Genomic DNA, 18,751 nt, shown 5'->3' on the forward strand with positions numbered 1-18,751 from the left:
CGGTTTTTTTCTTTTCAATTAGCGATCATACCTGGTAATGTTGCAATGTTAGGCAACCATAATAACAGTTAGCATGTGCATAATGCCAACATGGTGCAAAAAATTAATATATAGGGAACAACTGAGAAATTAGGAAACATTTCCTGAAAATAATTAACTAAACAAACAAGTTAGGACTAAAATTTCAATTAAATACTTCCACAGGCTCCCGACTGCACTGAAAAACGTCACCACTCTTGTAAACTCGGAACATTTCAAAACTAGCTAGATAACTAGCCTCCTATCTCTGTAATTAACTAGCTTTCCTATGTCAATAGCTAACTAGCCTCCTATCTCAGTAGCTAACTAGCCTCCTGTTAATTTTACTTTAGTTTAACAAACACTAAATCAGCTCCTCACAGTTGACTGTCTCTGCTTCATTTAGTTTTATTTACGCATTATGTGTTTTTACTTTGTTTTATTTTATGTTAAAAGGTATATGCGGTATTTACGTCTGTAGTTTCCCGCCTGCAGGTGTGTGTGTTCTCGGGGACTCACCTGAGCTATGCCTCCCACCATCTTGCTCTTGACCACAACGGCCTGAGCGTCCTGTTCGTCAAACGCCGCCTTCTGGGCCGCTTTTACCAGGTTATCGGACGCTCGCTTCACCGCATTACCGGCAGCCTGAGGGGAGAGAGGGAGAGAGGGAGAGAGAGAGAGAGAGAGAGACTCATCGGTCAGAACCAGAACCAAAACCAGGTTGTCTGTGTGTTAATGTAAAAGGTTAAAACAGGGACACGATTAGCTTCTGAGCTAACGTTATGACCCGTAAACAATGAAATTGTTGTTTAGCTAACATTAGCAAAGTGAACATACAGCGTTATCCAAGTCATACAACTTTACAAAAGAGAGAAAAGTTACTGTTTACGTGGAGTTCTCAGCTCGTCTGAGACTTGCTGTGATTGGTCAGTCTGTGGACGAGGATGGAGCTTAGTCATTGGTAAAATTTATTTGTCGCTTTGGCAACATGACTTTTGTTAATGTCAATATAGCTAATTGTCAGTTGGAAATGACGTCATCAATTATTTTCCTTGATTCTTTTTTTTTTTAGATCCAATGTTATCAAACTGTGGTATGTGGACCCCCAGTGGTACACAAGTTTCCTCTGGTGGTCCTTGGAGGAAAATCAGAAATACTGTTACTGTTGTATATACAAATTTTGAAAAAACTTTATAATATTTTCACTATACCAGTGTGTGAAGTATATGTGAGGAAGAGGAGGATGATGAGAAAGCAAATTATCTTATTGGGAATAAATCTGCCTCCTGTGAAAAGTCCATAACTGACTTTGCTCAGACTATTTACATCACTGTATCTTAACGTTGGTAACTTGGAATAAAAAATTGGGAACCACAGGTTTAGATGTTTACAACGACCAAAACAACATTGTCAAAGCAGGAAATGTTTATTTTCTATAACTATAATAATAATAATAATAACATAAATGCCAAAACCCGCATTTTCTGGCTGTTAGCATTTTTATTACCTGATTTTCAATGTTGGTGCCAAAAATTACACAACAGTCGGACAAACATTTAGTCACTAAGATAAAGTTATGTTTTTTTGTGAATGTTATTGTTAAATATCTGCCAGTGAAGTGAAGCCCAACTGTGGGAACAACGCTCTCCTTTTTTGTGCTCAGCCACTCCAGGAAAGGGAATGATCACATCCACCAGAGAACACAACCATAACACAACAGTTTTTTCCCTTTGCTCAGACTCTCAGGGATATCTGTAAAAGGCAAAGAGGAGCAGCTCGCTCAGAGCAACAAAAAAAACACGTGTTCCATTGGATGACGCGGCTGCAAGCAAACAGGAGTTTTGTCCTTTTGCGGCTCTGAGGGCTGAACTCAGACGACGGTGAATCCTCCTCCTCTGTGAGTTTATGTTCGGCTGGAATGTGACTGTTTGTCTAAACACTGACACATATGACATCACAACCCCCACACACACAGAGGCTGGACAACAGTGTTTGTCCACCAGGGGGAGGAGGAGGTAATAAATCATGCAAACGCTCATATATTCTCACTCTAGAACAAACACATCCACGGACACTCCATCTACGTAACATTCACTGAACCCCCGACACACACACACTGAACACAAGGCCTGCCCCGTCCATCCGCTCGGCAGCCATCTTGGGAATGCCTCCGGGCAGCTATTTCAGACTCCAGTCTGATTTATACTCGAGCGACACTTTTAAAATGTGTCGAGTGACAGAAATGACGTGATTTGTTCAGATAAATGTGTCTTTAAGCACTTTTCCTTTGAAGTGTCTTTATATGAGGTACTGACACACGCACGTACTGTCCGCCCGAGACACTGAGGTTCCCTCTTGTGAAATCATGGCTGACCATGGGGAAACCAACAGATTTTAGCCACTGTTAGACAGACTTTTCCTGCAGAAAACTGATGTCTGTTCAACGCACACTAAAGTCCATACAGAAAACTAGTGATTTAAGCTCACAGAGACACAGGAGCTGCTGGTCTACTGCTGCCTCTTTTGGCCAAATCACAAAACAACGTATATGAACTCGGCGATGGCGGCAGAAGTCGACTCCTGTGTGCTGTGACGTAAAATCGCCAATTTTCTCTATGGAGTTTGATGTGGGAGTTTAACAAAGTGTCCACATACATTAATGTGCTGATGTGATTCAGAAGCTGCTCTGTCCCAGAACCATCTGCTGCCTTCAGGACCAGTCACTTCCTCAGACTGTACGTTACTCAGCGCTCAGTAATTACAGCCTTAAAAAGCCCCCACAGCAGAGTGATGAGAACAAGTGCTGCGGTTGTAATCATAGATCGCGGGTTAATGTTTCCAGATTCAGTGGCGTGGACGGACCAGTGGAGTGTTTCCAGAGCGTCTGTGGACATGAATGTATGGGAATTACTGCGGCAGCAGCTGCAGGCCCAGAAGAGCAGCAGATAAGCCGCTGCTGATTGGATCAGAGAACATGAGACGGCCTGGGCAGCCTGATGTGCTCACAGCGAACCGGCACACTGACTTTAAGATGGTATTTTTGGGAGTGCGGAGTGTCAGGAGATGCGTGAAGTTTCTGCTCTGTCTTGGTGTTGACCGCATCGGTTACACATGAAGGTCAAGACAACCTGAAAACATGGACTCCGTCAGTGAGTCCAAGTCTTTTTGTATCGAGTTTAACCAGAAAAAAAATCATGTAGTACTGGACAACGGGTGGACAACCCACCGTGATGTCACCAGTGTCATTATGGTTTTTAAAAACCAGTAGAGGCTATGTTTGGAGGAAAAGGTGGAGCAGGGGGGAGGAAGTGGGTGGAGCTTACAGAGAGAGGAAGGAGTGGCACATCAGTGTAGCCCCGTCCCACCCATAAATCCTAAAAATGTCCACTAATGTTATGGATTAAGTGAGAATTAGGCTTGTAGATTTACTTAAATCTAGTGGAGTCGCCCCCTGATGGACACTCAATAAATTACACAATTTCCTTTTTATTATAAAATCAGGCTCAAGTCAAGCTTTTTTAGTCAAAATGTTGATGAGTTTTAAACCTTATTTTATAAATTTCACACGTTTAAGATTATTTTTTTACAATTATCGCAAAATTATTATGAATCCAAATCTTTGTGGTCAGAAACATTGTGACATGATTTCCATGATCGATAATTTTCTAATAATAATAATAATAATAATAATAATAATGATAAGGAAAACATCCTACATCGTGATATGTAGCATTCGACGTGATTTATAGCTTGTTATAGTTGTCCACAGAGGTTGAAATTCCCAGTTGCGAGAAGGAAACTTCTGTTAGAGCGCCCCCTGAAGTTGCAATTCCAAGTTTTCAACTTCTTTTAACTGCTCATGCCCCAAGTTTACAATCTGTAGTAATTTTTTATAACATTTTTTTGTGTCATTCTCACAGTTGTTTATCAAGTGGACTTGATTAGCTTGCTAGTTAGCAAATGTAGCTTCAATGCTAACATTGTCCAACATTATTTGACTAATTTCCGAGGAAAGCTGGATCACATTATAAATTCTAAATCTGGTCTTTACGGAAATGCAAAACTAGTCGGGTGTAACGCCCAATTTCGTCTGCGCTAAATATAGAGCGCACTAATCCTGATGTCACAGCTCACCTGTAACTCTAAACACTCACCGGCCGGACTATGTTTAGACGATAACGCGGCGACAGAGTGTCTGACGTTATTGTTCCTCAGCAGGTAGAGCAACACAGCAGCAGCTGTCGCTCTGATCTGAACTGGATTATAGAGCTAACTTTGGAAGAATGGGGGTGGGGGGGGTGGCTGGAGGCCAAACAGACTCTGTTACCGTGGTAACTAATGCAGAGTCCTTTTAGGGAGGGGACAGTGATTCTGATGCACTGGACAAAAGAGTGAGACAGTGCACTCTGCCCTGCTCAGTCTCTGATGATGCAGCCATTCTCCGGGCAGTGGCTTCTCGGCAGAGTCTAATTTGTCCCGACATTGTTTCGTCATGGACCAAACTTAATTTTTACATACATATTTCTTAAAATAACACAAGGGATCTCTAATCTAACACAACTGCCAACAGGTACAATGGCCTCCATGTGGTCAATAGGTCCATGTGCGGTATGTGAGTGGATTGGTCGACACCCTTGCTGGAATATTTAGGAAGGTTTATTAGCAGAACACTTTTAAGGCTAAGCATAAATGTCAGACAATTTAAAAAATGTTGTCCCCTTTTAATGATTTCTTTGTTATTTGGCACAAAGAAATCAGATAGTATTCACATTTTAGAGGTTGAAAAATCAGAGAAACTTAATCTAATTATCAAAAAAACCCACTCAAAATAATTTTCCAATTGGAAAAACTAGCCAGAGGTCAGTTTGACCTCAAACCGACAATAGATGCAGTTCAACTGCTGACAGACAGGGGGCAGTACTGACCTGGAGCCTCTTCATGGTCTGCGAGTCCTGGTCGGCTTTGACCTTACAGGCGACCAGCAGCTGAGCGGTGGACGCCGCCACCTGCTTGGCTGACGAGATGAGCTTCTCCTCGCTGGCGTGTCCCTGCACCGCAGAGTTAGCCGCCTCGCACAGGTTGTTGGTTGCCGCGGCGACCATTCGAGCCTGAGGAGTCAAAGGTGCAGATGGTAAAGACATCTGCGTCACTGTCAGCACAGAAAATGTTCTTATGGAGTGAGGAGACTTACGGCTGAGATCAAACCCTGAGACCACTGTCCGTCGTCCACCGCGTTGGCCTGGATGGCGCCAACCTGGAAGAAACAGAAACACGAGTTTTACTGGTTTCATTTTTGGTGACACGATGACAGAACTGAGGCCTTCATGGATCTCACATATGTTAAAAAAAGTGGTAAAGTTAGGATCAGATCTGGTCCAGAACTGTTCAGATGTCAGGAAGACTTGACTCTCCAGAACTGTCTTAAAAAGTTTAAGAAACTGTCTAGACTTGTCCCAAACAGTTCAAATCCCATGTGTTTGAAACATGGTTTTTAATTAGATATAACATGTTTAGAGCATTTTTAGACATCAGTGACTGGACAGACGAACAGAAATGGTGAAAAAAGGGGTCTCAAGTCTTTGTCGGAGGCCTCAGCATGTGAGGAACCGTCTCAAACAGGTAAGTGTTCCTTCATGGTGTCACATTTTTTCAGACGTACCTTCCCTTGAGCAACCAGCTCCCTCTGAGCTGCTGAAGCTGCTTTGACCAGAGCGCTGGTGGCAGCCGCGATGGACTTGGCCGCCTCCAGAATCTGCTCCTCGAAGTTCAAGCTCTCGTCTGCTTCCTGTTTATGAGAGAAAACAAGGAAACCGGCCATCAACAAACGCGCTGCAGTAATATGCCGTGAGGATCTGAGGATCATGTTTTAAGAGCAGAAAAACTGAGATGTAGGAGTAGTGAAGTATTAACAGGACACATGCTGAGTGTGACCTCATAGCGAAAAGGCCTCTGACCTTGGGTTTGGTTCTGGGCCTCAGCTGCTCCAGTTTCTTGGCAGCCGCTTCAATGGCCGCCGCTGCACCCAGCAGCTCGTTCTCTGCGATGACAGTGGGGTCCTCGGGGTCGACCCATTCTGTGCCTGCAACACACAACAACAGCAGAAGACACTCAGTTTGGGGGCTAAACACCCAGGATTTTCTATTAGTTAGCTGTATGTTAGCTCCTCATATGGTTAAAAGTAGTTTAAAGGTCCAGTTACATGATTTTTCAGAGAAGAAACTGAAGTTTGTAAATTGCTCATTCTCCCAAACCAAAGGCCATAGAGAAAATCAGTGTTTTTAGCTTGTGGGGTACACAGGAGCTGCTGGTCCACTGTTGCCTCATTTGCCAAGTTTGTGTCACTGAGGTAAATCTGATTGAAGGCTTTCAAACACCAAACTCACAAAATAACAGTGAGTTAACTAATGGAGGCAGCAGTGGATCAACAACTCCTGCGTGCTGTGACGAAAAATCGTCGTTTTTCTCTAAGGACTTTGGTGTGGGAGTATGAGTACTTCACAAAGTGACACAAATCATGGTTTTCTGTTGGAAAAAGCTAACAGCGAGGTAAACTAGTCAACATTATATATCATATGTATATATAGATATAGTAGAATTAAAGCTGTAGTATGCAACTTTAATATATAAACTAACCCTAACATTGTCAAAAAAGCTCTACACAGTTTAGTTTTTGTTGTCTGTGGAGACACAGAGTGACGTGTTTTTCGTCACTGATGGAGGCGTGACAGCTAGTGAGACAGCAGCAAACTTTAGGTTAAGGTAAAGTTCTCTGATTGGTGAGTGAGGCACAGACATACTGACATGAAGGGGGTTGGAATAAGACCCCACAGAAGTTACACACTGGAGCTTTAACCTAGACGTAGATTTCATCAGTTTTTCCACCAACGACAGTCATGTTTTCACTAAGAGCCAGCCTGGTTCTACATGTGTGCGTGTGTGTGTTTAGCACTCACGGTGCAGTCGGCGCTCAGCACCTCATAAACCCACACTTCCCAACCATCCCTTTCATATAAAATGGGCAGTCCTCCATGATCAGAATTGAAACGTGTCCACTGCAGGTTTCACGAGGGAAAACCGATGAACTGTCCACCGTCTAACGTGTTGCACATACATGCCATAAATGTTTCATCGTCTTCTGTCATTAGGACGAGATCCCAACGAGACGCTTCCCCTCGCCTCTGCCAAACGAAAAGGGACCTTTACTTTTATGAATTTACGACTTCAGCTCTTCGCAGACTCGGGCGACGAGCTGAAGTGACTGAGGAGATGCACATGCGACATCTGTGAATGCGACGCTGGCGCATCAATCTCTCTCGGTGGTCGTCCGCACACACCCGGGCGCTGGGATTCAGTTGCAGCTTATGTCTCAGAAACTGGAGCAGAGTGGGGGTGTGGGGTATGTGTGTGGGGGCAATTAATCAGTGAGCTCTGAGGTCGACTTTCACTAAGTTTTACTGTTCCAGTCAGCATTCATGGAATCGCAGTGAGTTCAGTATGATTTGTATTTCAGGCCTCGAGGTGGATGTGTGTGTGAGAGAAACCGTAGACGTCTGAGGCCCCGTTCACACGTGGTATAAACATTAAATGTCCAGCTTTAGGTTCAGGTGTGAACACTCTGAGCACTCATTTGAGATGCAGTCGCTCAGACCACAGGAGGGGGGTGAAAGGGTGAGGGGGTGAGGGTGACTCTGGGGCAGCCTCTGACCAGCTTCATATTCTGTGTTTTTACACTCTTTTTAAACCAGTATACCATAGTTTGATGAGAGTGTGGAGCTGAGGAGGAGGCAGGGGGTGGAGCTTAATGAGAGTGTGAGGATTGACAACATAGCCCCGCCCTAAATCAACCCCTGGCTTTCTGGCCTGTTTGACTTTAAATCGGTCCATAATTTACAAAACGGGTGTCAGGATGTATGACGTTTCAGACACTCAATATTTGGTTTCACGTTCGAGACTCAGGGACTCAGCGCCCGTGTTTATATACTGTACATTCCAAAAGGTGTGAACAAACTATTAGCAATCTGCTGCTGAAGAGGTTAAAGGTCAGACTACCTTTCATGGCCTCAGCAGCCTGGATGAGCTCGGTGACAGAACCTGCCACTCGCTTGGAGTAAGTGGCCAACTGGTGCTTGAGATCATGAGACGGTTTGTGGATGATCTGAGAGGGAAGAAGGTAAAGACAAAAAAGTTAACATCAACTATACTCACACCGAAGCCCATAGAGAAAATCAGCGATTTAACATCATAGCACACGGGAGTTATAGATCCACTGCTGCCTGTGTTTGAAATCCTTTGTTCGGATTCACCTCAGTGACCAGTAGACCAGCAGCTCCTGTGTCTCCACCAACTGAAAACACTGATTTTCTCTATGGACTTTGGTGTGGGAGAGCGATCGGTTCATAAAGTGACAGAAACGGTCACTTTTCCTGTAGTTTAACAGTTTTTTTTCCCCCTCCTGTTTTCACTGAGTACACAGTGACTATATATAACTACACTTCAGAAATCCTGAATTATCCCTCTAAAGGGTTGTAATTTTGACAGTCGACAGAGTGATTGTCAAAAAAAAACAAAAACATAAACCATTTCAACAAATGTGATGAGGGAATGAGACTAATGGAGGACGGATTTGATTTGCTGCTGCTCAGCCGAGCGTCAGCTGGCGTCCTCGGAGAGTCAGAGCGGGGCAGAGTCTGACAGGTGCAGACATAGAGAGAGAGAGGACGTCACTGCACAGGAACGCATGCAGTGAGCCAGACACAAACACACACCAGCCACAGAGAAACACTCACAATCATCAGCGGAAAATAAACACACCATCCATCAGTTCAGGTTGTTTTAGCTGTGATGCTAAAGAGATAACGACAGTGGACTATATATAAACATGGATGTAGTCTTCTGGTTTAAAAAGTGAAGCCTGGGAGGCAGCGATTAGCCACCAGGGGGCGACTCCAGTAGTATGTTACTGTGACTACTCATAATATAATATTAAGATACAAAACAAATGTTTTATGAATGGTGGCATTAATAAAAAATACACCGCTCTACCCCAGTGACGACCACAACGTTATGTTAATGTTACCCGTGTGCTAGCTGCCGTCACCTAGCAACAGCCTTCTCGGGGGCCTGCTGCTGTTTGTGTTGTGACTAATTCAGTCATTAACCATTAGTTGCTGGAGCATTAAAACCACTACACAGTCACTGCACGTCAGTCATGCAGACTACTCACCGGCTTGCACCGACATCAGTGAGCCGCAAGTGTTTTTTAAAAGAAACAGCAATGGAAAAAGAGGAGATCGGGGGGAAAGAAGAGAGAGGTCATCGAATGACATGAGAGAGTCAGGCAGTGTCATGCTATGAGTCACGTGGTATTTAAACATAAATATAAATATATTCTATACCCACCTATGTGAAAACGAATATGTTCACTGGCTGTTAAACAGCCATTTCTAACAGGAAACCAAAGTTATTGGCACCTCATTCAAAAGTCCATAGAGAAAACCTGTGATTTTAAATCACAGCACACAGTAGTTGTTGACCCACTGCTGCCTCTGCCAGTGTGTCCAAATGTGTCATAGTGTGACTTCAGTGTTTGAAATCCTTCCTTCAGTTTTTTGTCTCAGTGACACAAACTTACTCAATGAGGCAGCAGTCGAGAGACAGCTGCTGTGTCCACAGGAGCTAAAAACGCAGATTTTCTCTATGAACTTTGGTGTGGGACAAAGGGCGGTTTACAAATTGTAATGTCCCGTTGGAAAAGTCTTTCTAACGGCTACAGAGAGTGGTGAGCATATTCATCCGACGATGTAGACTTAAATCTGTGGTCTGTAAACACTCCCTATGTTCAGCTAATGTGACATAAACTCTTGTTATGAACACTGAGGTCTTACCACCAACACGTGCTCCAACAGTCCCAGGTAACCGTTCGCACACTCGTGGCCGTAGCGCAGAGCTCTCATCTGGACCTCTTTGCTGACCTCAGGGTGGAAGGCCGCTTCCTGAGAAATCAAACACAAAGGGTCAGCAGAAGATTGTTCTTGGCCTCTGACCATTGAGAGAGTTTAGGAAACACTGTTGTAATCTGACATCGCGTAATCACTGAATTGTTATTGCATTGCGAACCATCGTCGTCATGGTTACACAGTGGTGTGTACCTTGCAGGAGTGTAACATGTCAGCGATCGCCCTCCTGCTGAGGTTGGCCGTGGCGATGACGTCTTCCTGACGACAAGAGTTCCCAGCGGCCACTGCCTTTGCTGTTGCCATGGTGATTCCTTTGATCATGCGGATGAACTCCTCGGGCGTGGTCGTCTTCGGCGGCGGGTCAGAACTACTGAAGACCTGCCCGGTAAAGACGGAAGAAATGGATCTGTTATTGCAAATGTTGATGTATATACTGATGACACCACATTCTACATTGATGACGTACAGCCAGTTCCTGCTTGATGTGTTCGATCGTCGACTCCAAAGCTCTGGTTCCCTTTGTGGCTTCATCCTCCACGGCCTTCACCGTCTTCAGGAGGGACGTGACATTGGTCACCATCACCTACAAGAGGTCAGATCACATGACCACTGTTAGTGTCACTGTCAGGAAGTGTTTTTAACGCTTTGAATTGTCATCATTCTAAATAAAGGTCTCAGTTTCTGGTCATTCACAATAAAACACAACCACTACGTTTTCAAAATAAAAACACTACATTTTCATAATAAAAGTCTCAGTTTCTGGTTTCCCACACTAAAACACAACCATACAGTTTTCTTAACAAAAGTCCCAGTTTCTGGTTTCCCACACTATAAGACAACCACAAAGTTTTCAAAATAAAATAAAAGCTTCTGTTCGTCGATACAATAACATGAGACCTCCAGTTTTCAAAAGGGAAACTCTATTTTCTGTTCATCCCCTCTTAAATACAACCTCAAAGTTTCAGTTACCTTAGCAGAGTTCTTGAGCTGCAGCATGCTGGGGTCATCGTGAGGTTTCCCTGCAGCGGCTTTGGTGGTGCTGATGAGGTTACCCAGAGCTTTGGCCACATCCTTCACTGCGTTGATCAGGACGACCTATGGTAAAAAGACAACTTCACACTTTCAGTCGCAGCTGTTTCCAGGTTCCCTTTAGGTGAGGTGAAATCTGGGCTTTTCTCAGTATATTCCACACATACACACATGCACATCCGTACCTGGGTCTCTGGGTCCTCAGAGCCCAGACTGGCTGCTCCCAGTTTGACCACATCAGCCAGTTTGGTGATGGTGGTCACTGAGGACTGTGCAGCCTGGGCCAGTTTCTCCTGACTAGATCCAGCACCAGACACAAGCAGCTTGGTGTCCTCCACCAGAGCCTTGGCTGTCTTCAGGATGTATTCTCTGCAAACAAACAAACAAACAAACAAACCCATCAGCTCCTTTACTCAGAACCAGAGAAAAACAACAACACAGCTGTCAGGGTCCTGAACCGGCCCCTGGTCCTTTTAGAGTCCGAACAGGGTTTTGGAACAGGAACGTGGAAGCTTCTGCCGTCATGCTGTGTCTCTGTAGTGAACTGTACCTGTGGTCAGCGAAGGTCTCTTCGTTCTCTCTGTTCAGAGTTCCAGCGGTGGCGAACATGATGGTGGTGTCGAGGTCTGCGATGATGCCCGACACAGCGCTGGACGCTGTGATGCAGGCCTGCGTGCCGCGGTTTCCGGCCTGCAGAGCCGCCAACACGTGGGAGACCTGCGGGACAGTCAGGACAAAAAAAAAAGTTAAGACTTAAAAAACTGTGAATTTGTTGTTTTGACATTTGTCGAGAATGAATAAATGTGATAAGTTGAGGCCTGACCTTCTCTGAGACCTTGCGGGCACTTTCGATCAGCTCCTTCTTGGTGAACGAGTCGTTGGGGCTGCACTGCAGCGCTCCAGCTTTGGTCACCAGAGATGTGCAGCTGAAGCCCAGCTCGCCCACCTGCTTCTTAATGTGCGAGCCAATCTGTGGACAGACAAAGACGCGGAAAATCACCAGAGTGAGACGAGCACTCACCAGAAAACGAAAAGCTCAGAAGCTGAGGTGCGTTTAGTTTCACTTACGTCGTCATTCTCTGCAGTAATGGCTGCATATTTGGCCTCGTTAGCAAGATTTCCAAACTCATTTGTCAGCTCGTTGGCCAGTCCTCCGAGGTCGTCTGGGTTGGTGTTGGACTTCGTTACCTGACGAGAAACAAGGAAAATACACCAACGTTGCCTTTAATTTAAACATCTACAGCTACTGAGGGCCTTTCATAGAGCCTCAGTGGAAGTGGTTTATCAAACTGCTTTACCATCTCCTGCACAGTGACGGCGATGGCCTTGGCCGTCTTAACCATGGTCGTCTGGTAGTCCACGAAGTTGCCTTCAGGTTCCAGCGTGGGAGAGTCTTCCATTTTGTTGATGGCGTGGTTGATGGAGTCCACCATGCCGCCCACAGCACCTGCCGCACTCGCAGCTTCGGCCAGCGTCGCCCCCAGGTCGTCGACGGCCTCTTTCATCATCTGCACCGACTCGTCCAGCGCCTCCTGCATGTGAGCCGCCTGCAAGAAAACACAAATTCACTGAACCACAGGAGCACATAACTTTATTAGGGTTAAATCTGCATTACTTTGATCAAGATTCCAGGCATAAGCTGGAGGAGGATTTGGGTTTGAAGAGTGCTGTGGAGGAGCCCATGTAGTACATGATTCATTTAAGTCTTTTCATATATTTATCATTCCCCTTACAAACTCCACATGTTTAATTACAATGTCTAACTTCTCTGCTTTAGATGTGGTCAGAAGGATGACCAGGATGGACAGGATTAGGAATTAACATATTCAAGGGACAGTTTGGTCACGTGCAGAGGAGGGATAGTGTTTTATATTTGACAAAGGATGTTGAAGATGGAGCTGCCAAGCAGGAGGAAAAGAGGAAGACCACAGAGAACATTCATAGATGTTGTGAAGGAAGACATGAGGACTGTTACACCAGTAGAAGGACACAAAGGAGAGGACACGATGGAGGCAGATGATCTGCTTTGGCAGCCCCAAATGGAGAAACCGAAAGAAGAAGAAGAAGCTTCCCATTACTATCTATCTATCTGTCTGTCTGTCTATCAATCTATCTCTCTATCTATGTATCTATGTATCATAGTGTATGTAGGTTAGTGCTCTCTATTAAAAGTCTCTGTACTGTGAATGCATGATTAAATATAAAGCCTAGACAACATTTTTGAAAAAAGGGAAAAAAGAAGAAAAAAAAGAAGAAGAAAAAGAAGAAGACTTCTAGACTTGCAAATCCCCCACAGATGCTGAATCAAAGGTTAAGTGTCATGTGAGCCGCAGACAACTCTGTGCTGCCGGTGTCAGATTCAGTACCTTGGGGTTTCCTCCGGCCTCCTTGGCAGTGTAGAGCATCTGCAGTGCGGACTCTGTCAGGGTCTTGGTCTGGTCTAAGACCGCCATCTGCTGTTGACTGCTCAGGATCTTGGACGCTGTGCCGATGGCGGCCATGATGAGGGGCTCGAAGTAGGTGGCCATCTGAGACACCTGTTGATTAAAACATGAGGAGCATGTGAGTGATCTCTCCAACTCCCCCCCCCTCCCCCCCGCTGGTCAGCAGTGGTACTACACTACATGTCAGAAAGAAGGTTTTACCTTGTGTCCCAGGTGGGACGCCTCAGAGCGAGCAGCCACGGCGACGGGATCGATCAGGTTACTGATCTCATGGACTGAAGCGGCCATCTGCTCATGGAGAGTCTGTAACACACACACACACACACACACACACACACACTGATGATGACCCTCACCTAATAGTATAACATTTATAATTTTCTGTGGCCAGTAGGTGGTGCTCTTATCACATATTAGGATAAGAAATGACCAACAAGTCTACAAACACGCAGAAGGGGCTGATATTTAAAGGGGACATATTATGCAAAATCAACTTTCTAACCATTTCAATACTTATATTTGGGACTCTGGAGGCCCTACCAGTCGCCAAAGTGTGGAAAAAGAATACTCAGTCATGTTTTCGTGGTCTCCCTTAGTGTAAGTATAGGCGATACAACACTTGATGTTGAATTCCCTGCGCTTGTGACGGCAGCATGCGCATTTCACCACGAATGTTACCGCCCCACCAGTAAGTTTACCTCGAGAGCTCCACCTTAGCTCCACCTTGTCCCTGCGAGAGTGCAGGCGAGGGAGGAAGAGCGGTATTATGTCAACGCAGAGGACAAGTATGCTGTTGGTGGCTGCACAGTGGAGCACAGTGTTTCACAGAGGATTTTATATATGAAGCTAATGTGCCGGATAAAGTCAGCAAACGTGTGGTTGTGTGTTCGCACCACTTCACATCAGACTGTGGCCAGCGGTTGCCGTATTTAGTCAGCGACCGTATTTCACCGACGTACAAACACACACATTGTTAAGAAAAGGTCACATAGAGCTCATAACTGACCATTCTGACACGTCCTAATTAAAAATATTTGTTCAGTACGTCCTCCATGACCGGAGCACAGACTCAGTCTGATACAGTCACATACAGCAGCAGTTTATTCAGCGATCAGTGGTGCTGTCCCTAAGTGTTTTTAACTGATTTACAGTTCGGCAGTGTTCGGCTCGATCCTTATGTAGGACGTCTCTTCCTGTGACGGCACTTTCGCTGTTTTCCGCGCACGCTGCCATGTTGATATTGTCAGAGAACTAGTGGAGGGAGGGGGAGAGGAATGGAGCGGAGGGAACAAGAGCTGAGCGAGTGAGCGCTGTAAAAAGGACAAATTAGAAACCCCCTGGAAGAAGTGGGTGTGTGTTTGCCTGTGTCTCATTTGCATATAAAGGGACCATGCACAAAACCGAGCGTTCTGAAAGGGGCGGGTTTAGCAGGGTTATTGAACTGCTATGGTGCTTCATCCTTATGGCATGTCATTAAGACACCAGGGAACTATTTTAACTTGGAAAAATAGGGTATAATATGTCCCCTTTAAGAGGTGTGATCAAGTGATTTAGCCACGCCCCCTGCACAAGATACATTTCAGACAAAATCTTTCACGAGTTCAAGCTTCTCCTGGATTTTAACTTGTTCAAAGATCAATAAAAACTGAAAATAAGTGAATTTTAATGATGCTCCATTATAATCGTTGCACCTGAAACTTGGTTAAAAGCACTGGAAGACATCAACTTTGACTTCTATTAACAGAAATTAAATATTCATACAATAATATTCTTACATATACAGAAAACAAAGTTTGCAATTTTGTTTTTATACATTTCTATCACCTAAAAATACAAGTGTTGTACTTTTGTAAATTTACAGTATATTCAACCAAAGTCAGTCAGTCAGTTGCAGCTTCACCTCTAGATGCCACTAAATCCTTCAAACTGGACTTTACGGGTAATTAAAATAATGTGTGTGTGTGTGTACGTGTTTACCTCCATAGAGATGTCCTCTCTGGGTGTTAGCTGTTGGCTAATGGCAGCTAAAGACGCCTGATCCACCTCACGGATGCAGCCATTCAGCACCTCGATGGCATCATCACATTCTCTCTGACCCGGAGCCTTTTCTCTGCACACACACACACACACACACACACACACACACACACACGGTTACTCACAAACTCGAGAACATATATTCATTGAAAAACTTATAAATAAGTATAAATAAGAGAAAAATAATATAATATTCAACAAGATATGTTATTATTATTATTATGTGTCTCACAGTTTGATGCTGGAACATGTGTCAGAGAAAATAAATGAAAAACTTTCTGATATGTGCCAGTAGCGTGGATGTCTGTGTGCTACAGGAATAATATATATTATGTTTATTGTAAATGGGTAAAGAGTGGGATAAAACACATTGAAACATGCTTTAAAGTGGTATTCTCGGGTCTTCTGTCTCTACCTTCATCACAGCGTTCAGTGTTTTTACCTCATGTTAGTGATGAGCTTCTTGATGGAGTCAGACACCGTCCTCGAGTGTCCGGCCAGCACTGACCACTTGGGCGGGTCCTTGGGGTTGACGGCCAGAGAGCGCGCGGTCTGGATCAGACCGGTCGAGCTCACCAGCATCGTTTTTGCTGCCACCACGATCGGCTCCATGGCTGCGTGACCCTGAGAATCAGGAGAGGGAGTCAGTCGGAGTCAGAGACACAGAGGTTGCCTTTTTTGTGATAGTAAAGTGATATTAAAGTGTGTGGGTGAGGTCGTACTTCGGGGCTGATGTGAGCAGGAATGCTTGCGAACTCGGGGTTGGAGGCGAAGGCGGTCAGGTTGTCCACAGCTTCAATCAGAGGACCAGTGGCCGCCTTACACTTCTCTCTGTTCTCTTGGTTAAAGGCACCGTCCAAAGCCTGCACAAGACACAATCACAATGAGTCTACTGCCACCTTCAGACAGAGGGAGGTGCGTGCAAAGGTACGTTAGTCTTTTAGTTAGTTTGTGACTTTCGGTGCAGATCTATGAATTTGAACCAGCGCTGATGGTGATGCTCGGCTCGGTTACGCTAACAAGAATCACAGTAAGTTGAGGGAAATTTGGTGAGTATGCTTGTGTATGCTAAGCTAAGCTAAGGTAAAGAAGGAGCAGAGCGGGTACCAAACTTAGGGAGGAAGTTGTACTCCCCGCTAACTTCTGATGTTACGATCAGATATATGTCTTTTGTCATTTTGCCTTTCTGAAAGTGTTCACCGTTAACCCCCGTGTGTCCGTTTGTCTCCGTGACAACAAACCTTGATGGACTTGACCAGGTTGGCCGTGGTGTTGGCCACTTCTTTGGCAGACTGGACAAACTGCCTCTTGGCGACAGGGTTGGGGGTCTTGGAGGACGCCAGGCGGCAGGCGTTACACAGCGCCGAGGTGTGTTTGGCCACGATGGTGGCAGCCGAGAGAACCTGGGAAAAGAAACGGCGGACATTGCAGTCAGCCGTGCGAAGAACAACCGAGCGGCTGATTGCAGTGGCGCTGCAGCAGAGAAGTCGGCGCATACCTGAGACTGCGTGCAGGCGGGATCCACCAGGTTCTGACACGCCATTTGAATGGACTGATTTGCCCGAGCAAACTGAGCAGGGTCCACCAGGCCCTTCTGACCCGCCGTACTATTGGGGTCCGACACTCCCAACAGGTAGGCCGCCTGGAAACATCAGCCAATCAGTGCACACGACAACAAACAGCAACACAACAACAACAACTGGTGTCCGAGAAACAGCACGAGGATTTTTACCTGTGTCGCTGCTTCGGTCAGACCACACAGAGCTTTGGAGCCGCCGCTGACCGAATCACCAAACTCTGGCAAGTTGGAGTTCTTGGCATTGTGGGAAATTCCAGCCATGGACTCACCGAGGACCTGAGAGAGGACAACCACAGAGTAAGTAAGAGAAAAGTCACTCAACAAGTCACGTGACAAGGGTTCACAGTGGCGGTGAATGTACGTGGAGTTGTTTACAAAGAGAAGAAGACCTTTGAGTTCTCCATGACGCTGTCGATGCAGTCAAAGTAGGACATGTCATTGACGGCCTCTGTCGGGTTCTCCAGCATCCCTTTCACCGACTGCACACAAACACAACACACCAGTGTACAAAGCTGACAATATTCTGGATAAATGACTGACGACTGAAACCTGAGGAGATTCCCTTCAAGATGTTGTTGAGATGTAACATTTACAGACTGGACCAGCGTGAGTTACCTCGAGTTCTCTGAGAGCGTTGTCACACTCCTTCTGACCTGGAGCCTGCTGAGTGCACATGGTGATGAGCTGGTTGATGCTGTCTGTCACCGCACTGTGGACACCAACATTCAGAGAGGTCAGACACACTCATACACACACAAAAATAAGAATACGAGAGAGAGAGAGAGATGAAGTGATTGTTACCGAGCAGCAGCGGCCAGCTGGTTCTTCAGGTTCGGGGAGCTGGGGTCAGTGGACAGGGCTTTGGCTGACAGCAGCAGCTTACTGGAGGACATGGAGATGGTCTTCAGGTTGGACACCACCTGTGTCTGGTCATCCTTAGACTGGAGAGGAGGAGAAACATCGCAGTTACACGTTAAGTAAGAAAACCGTGACACCGGGAGTGGATTCAGATCAGACCCAGTTACTGTGTCTCTACCTCAAAATGTAAGGCCATAAAATTGAGATGTGTATTGATGAATAAGCCACACCCACATCCATCAATCCCCTAGAGCGTGTATCTCACAACCGCTCAGATTTCCACCGTAAGGTTTTGGTGGCCAAGTATACATTTACAGTATTTAATATGTTACACAGGGTTTGTTTACCAGGTTATAGCCAAAATAGGTTAGGCTCCGCCCCTTTCAAAGATGTTTTGGTTCATGGCGGCCACATTTTTCAATCAATAATGATAATTTCTGAAAGTGTTTTGTATTTCCCAGCCTCATAGATGTAAACAAATTCTGGTGATAACCGATTCAAAACTTGTTTTCCTTGCAATATGCAAATAGAATTTTCAAGTAAATCAGACTAGAATTGGACAAATCAAACTTTAATTACAGTACCACCATCTGGCCAATTAGTTTCATATTTCTTCTATGACATAAAAAATATTTGCATATGTGTAGTATAATAATATATAACAAAAACTAAAACAACACAACACAAAGTGATGTAATGCAATAAAATATAAAGGTGTCGTAATAAAACTATAAAAACATAGTTTCATTACATAAAGTTACGTAATGTGACATCCCGCCATGTTATGAATAGAATAGAATAGCATAAAACAGAACAGGTTAAGGTAGAAT

General features: G+C 45.0%; 1 protein-coding gene across 6 annotated transcripts in view; it reads right to left on the reverse strand.

Annotated features, from left to right (window-relative positions):
- Positions 1-18,751, reverse strand: part of tln1 (talin 1) — a 48,314-nt gene that overhangs the window by 1,491 nt on the left and 28,072 nt on the right. For all 6 annotated transcript variants that reach the window (XM_044011881.1, XM_044011882.1, XM_044011877.1 and 3 more), the window contains 26 exons: positions 17,865-18,004; positions 17,679-17,772; positions 17,453-17,542; positions 17,217-17,339; positions 16,983-17,126; positions 16,726-16,887; positions 16,207-16,347; positions 15,927-16,108; positions 15,425-15,557; positions 13,649-13,750; positions 13,370-13,540; positions 12,302-12,550; positions 12,072-12,191; positions 11,827-11,973; positions 11,554-11,720; positions 11,189-11,372; positions 10,944-11,069; positions 10,441-10,557; positions 10,167-10,352; positions 9,903-10,010; positions 8,068-8,173; positions 5,973-6,097; positions 5,678-5,803; positions 5,210-5,272; positions 4,944-5,126; positions 538-663 (listed from right to left, as the gene is read on the reverse strand). In XM_044011881.1, the coding sequence (XP_043867816.1) occupies positions 538-663; positions 4,944-5,126; positions 5,210-5,272; positions 5,678-5,803; positions 5,973-6,097; positions 8,068-8,173; positions 9,903-10,010; positions 10,167-10,352; positions 10,441-10,557; positions 10,944-11,069; positions 11,189-11,372; positions 11,554-11,720; positions 11,827-11,973; positions 12,072-12,191; positions 12,302-12,550; positions 13,370-13,540; positions 13,649-13,750; positions 15,425-15,557; positions 15,927-16,108; positions 16,207-16,347; positions 16,726-16,887; positions 16,983-17,126; positions 17,217-17,339; positions 17,453-17,542; positions 17,679-17,772; positions 17,865-18,004 (3,615 nt within the window). The remainder of the gene's footprint in view (positions 1-537; positions 664-4,943; positions 5,127-5,209; positions 5,273-5,677; positions 5,804-5,972; positions 6,098-8,067; positions 8,174-9,902; positions 10,011-10,166; positions 10,353-10,440; positions 10,558-10,943; positions 11,070-11,188; positions 11,373-11,553; positions 11,721-11,826; positions 11,974-12,071; positions 12,192-12,301; positions 12,551-13,369; positions 13,541-13,648; positions 13,751-15,424; positions 15,558-15,926; positions 16,109-16,206; positions 16,348-16,725; positions 16,888-16,982; positions 17,127-17,216; positions 17,340-17,452; positions 17,543-17,678; positions 17,773-17,864; positions 18,005-18,751) is intronic.

This window comes from Solea senegalensis, linkage group LG21 (assembly GCF_019176455.1).
Source record: "Solea senegalensis isolate Sse05_10M linkage group LG21, IFAPA_SoseM_1, whole genome shotgun sequence".
Taxonomy (NCBI): Eukaryota; Metazoa; Chordata; class Actinopteri; order Pleuronectiformes; family Soleidae; genus Solea; species Solea senegalensis.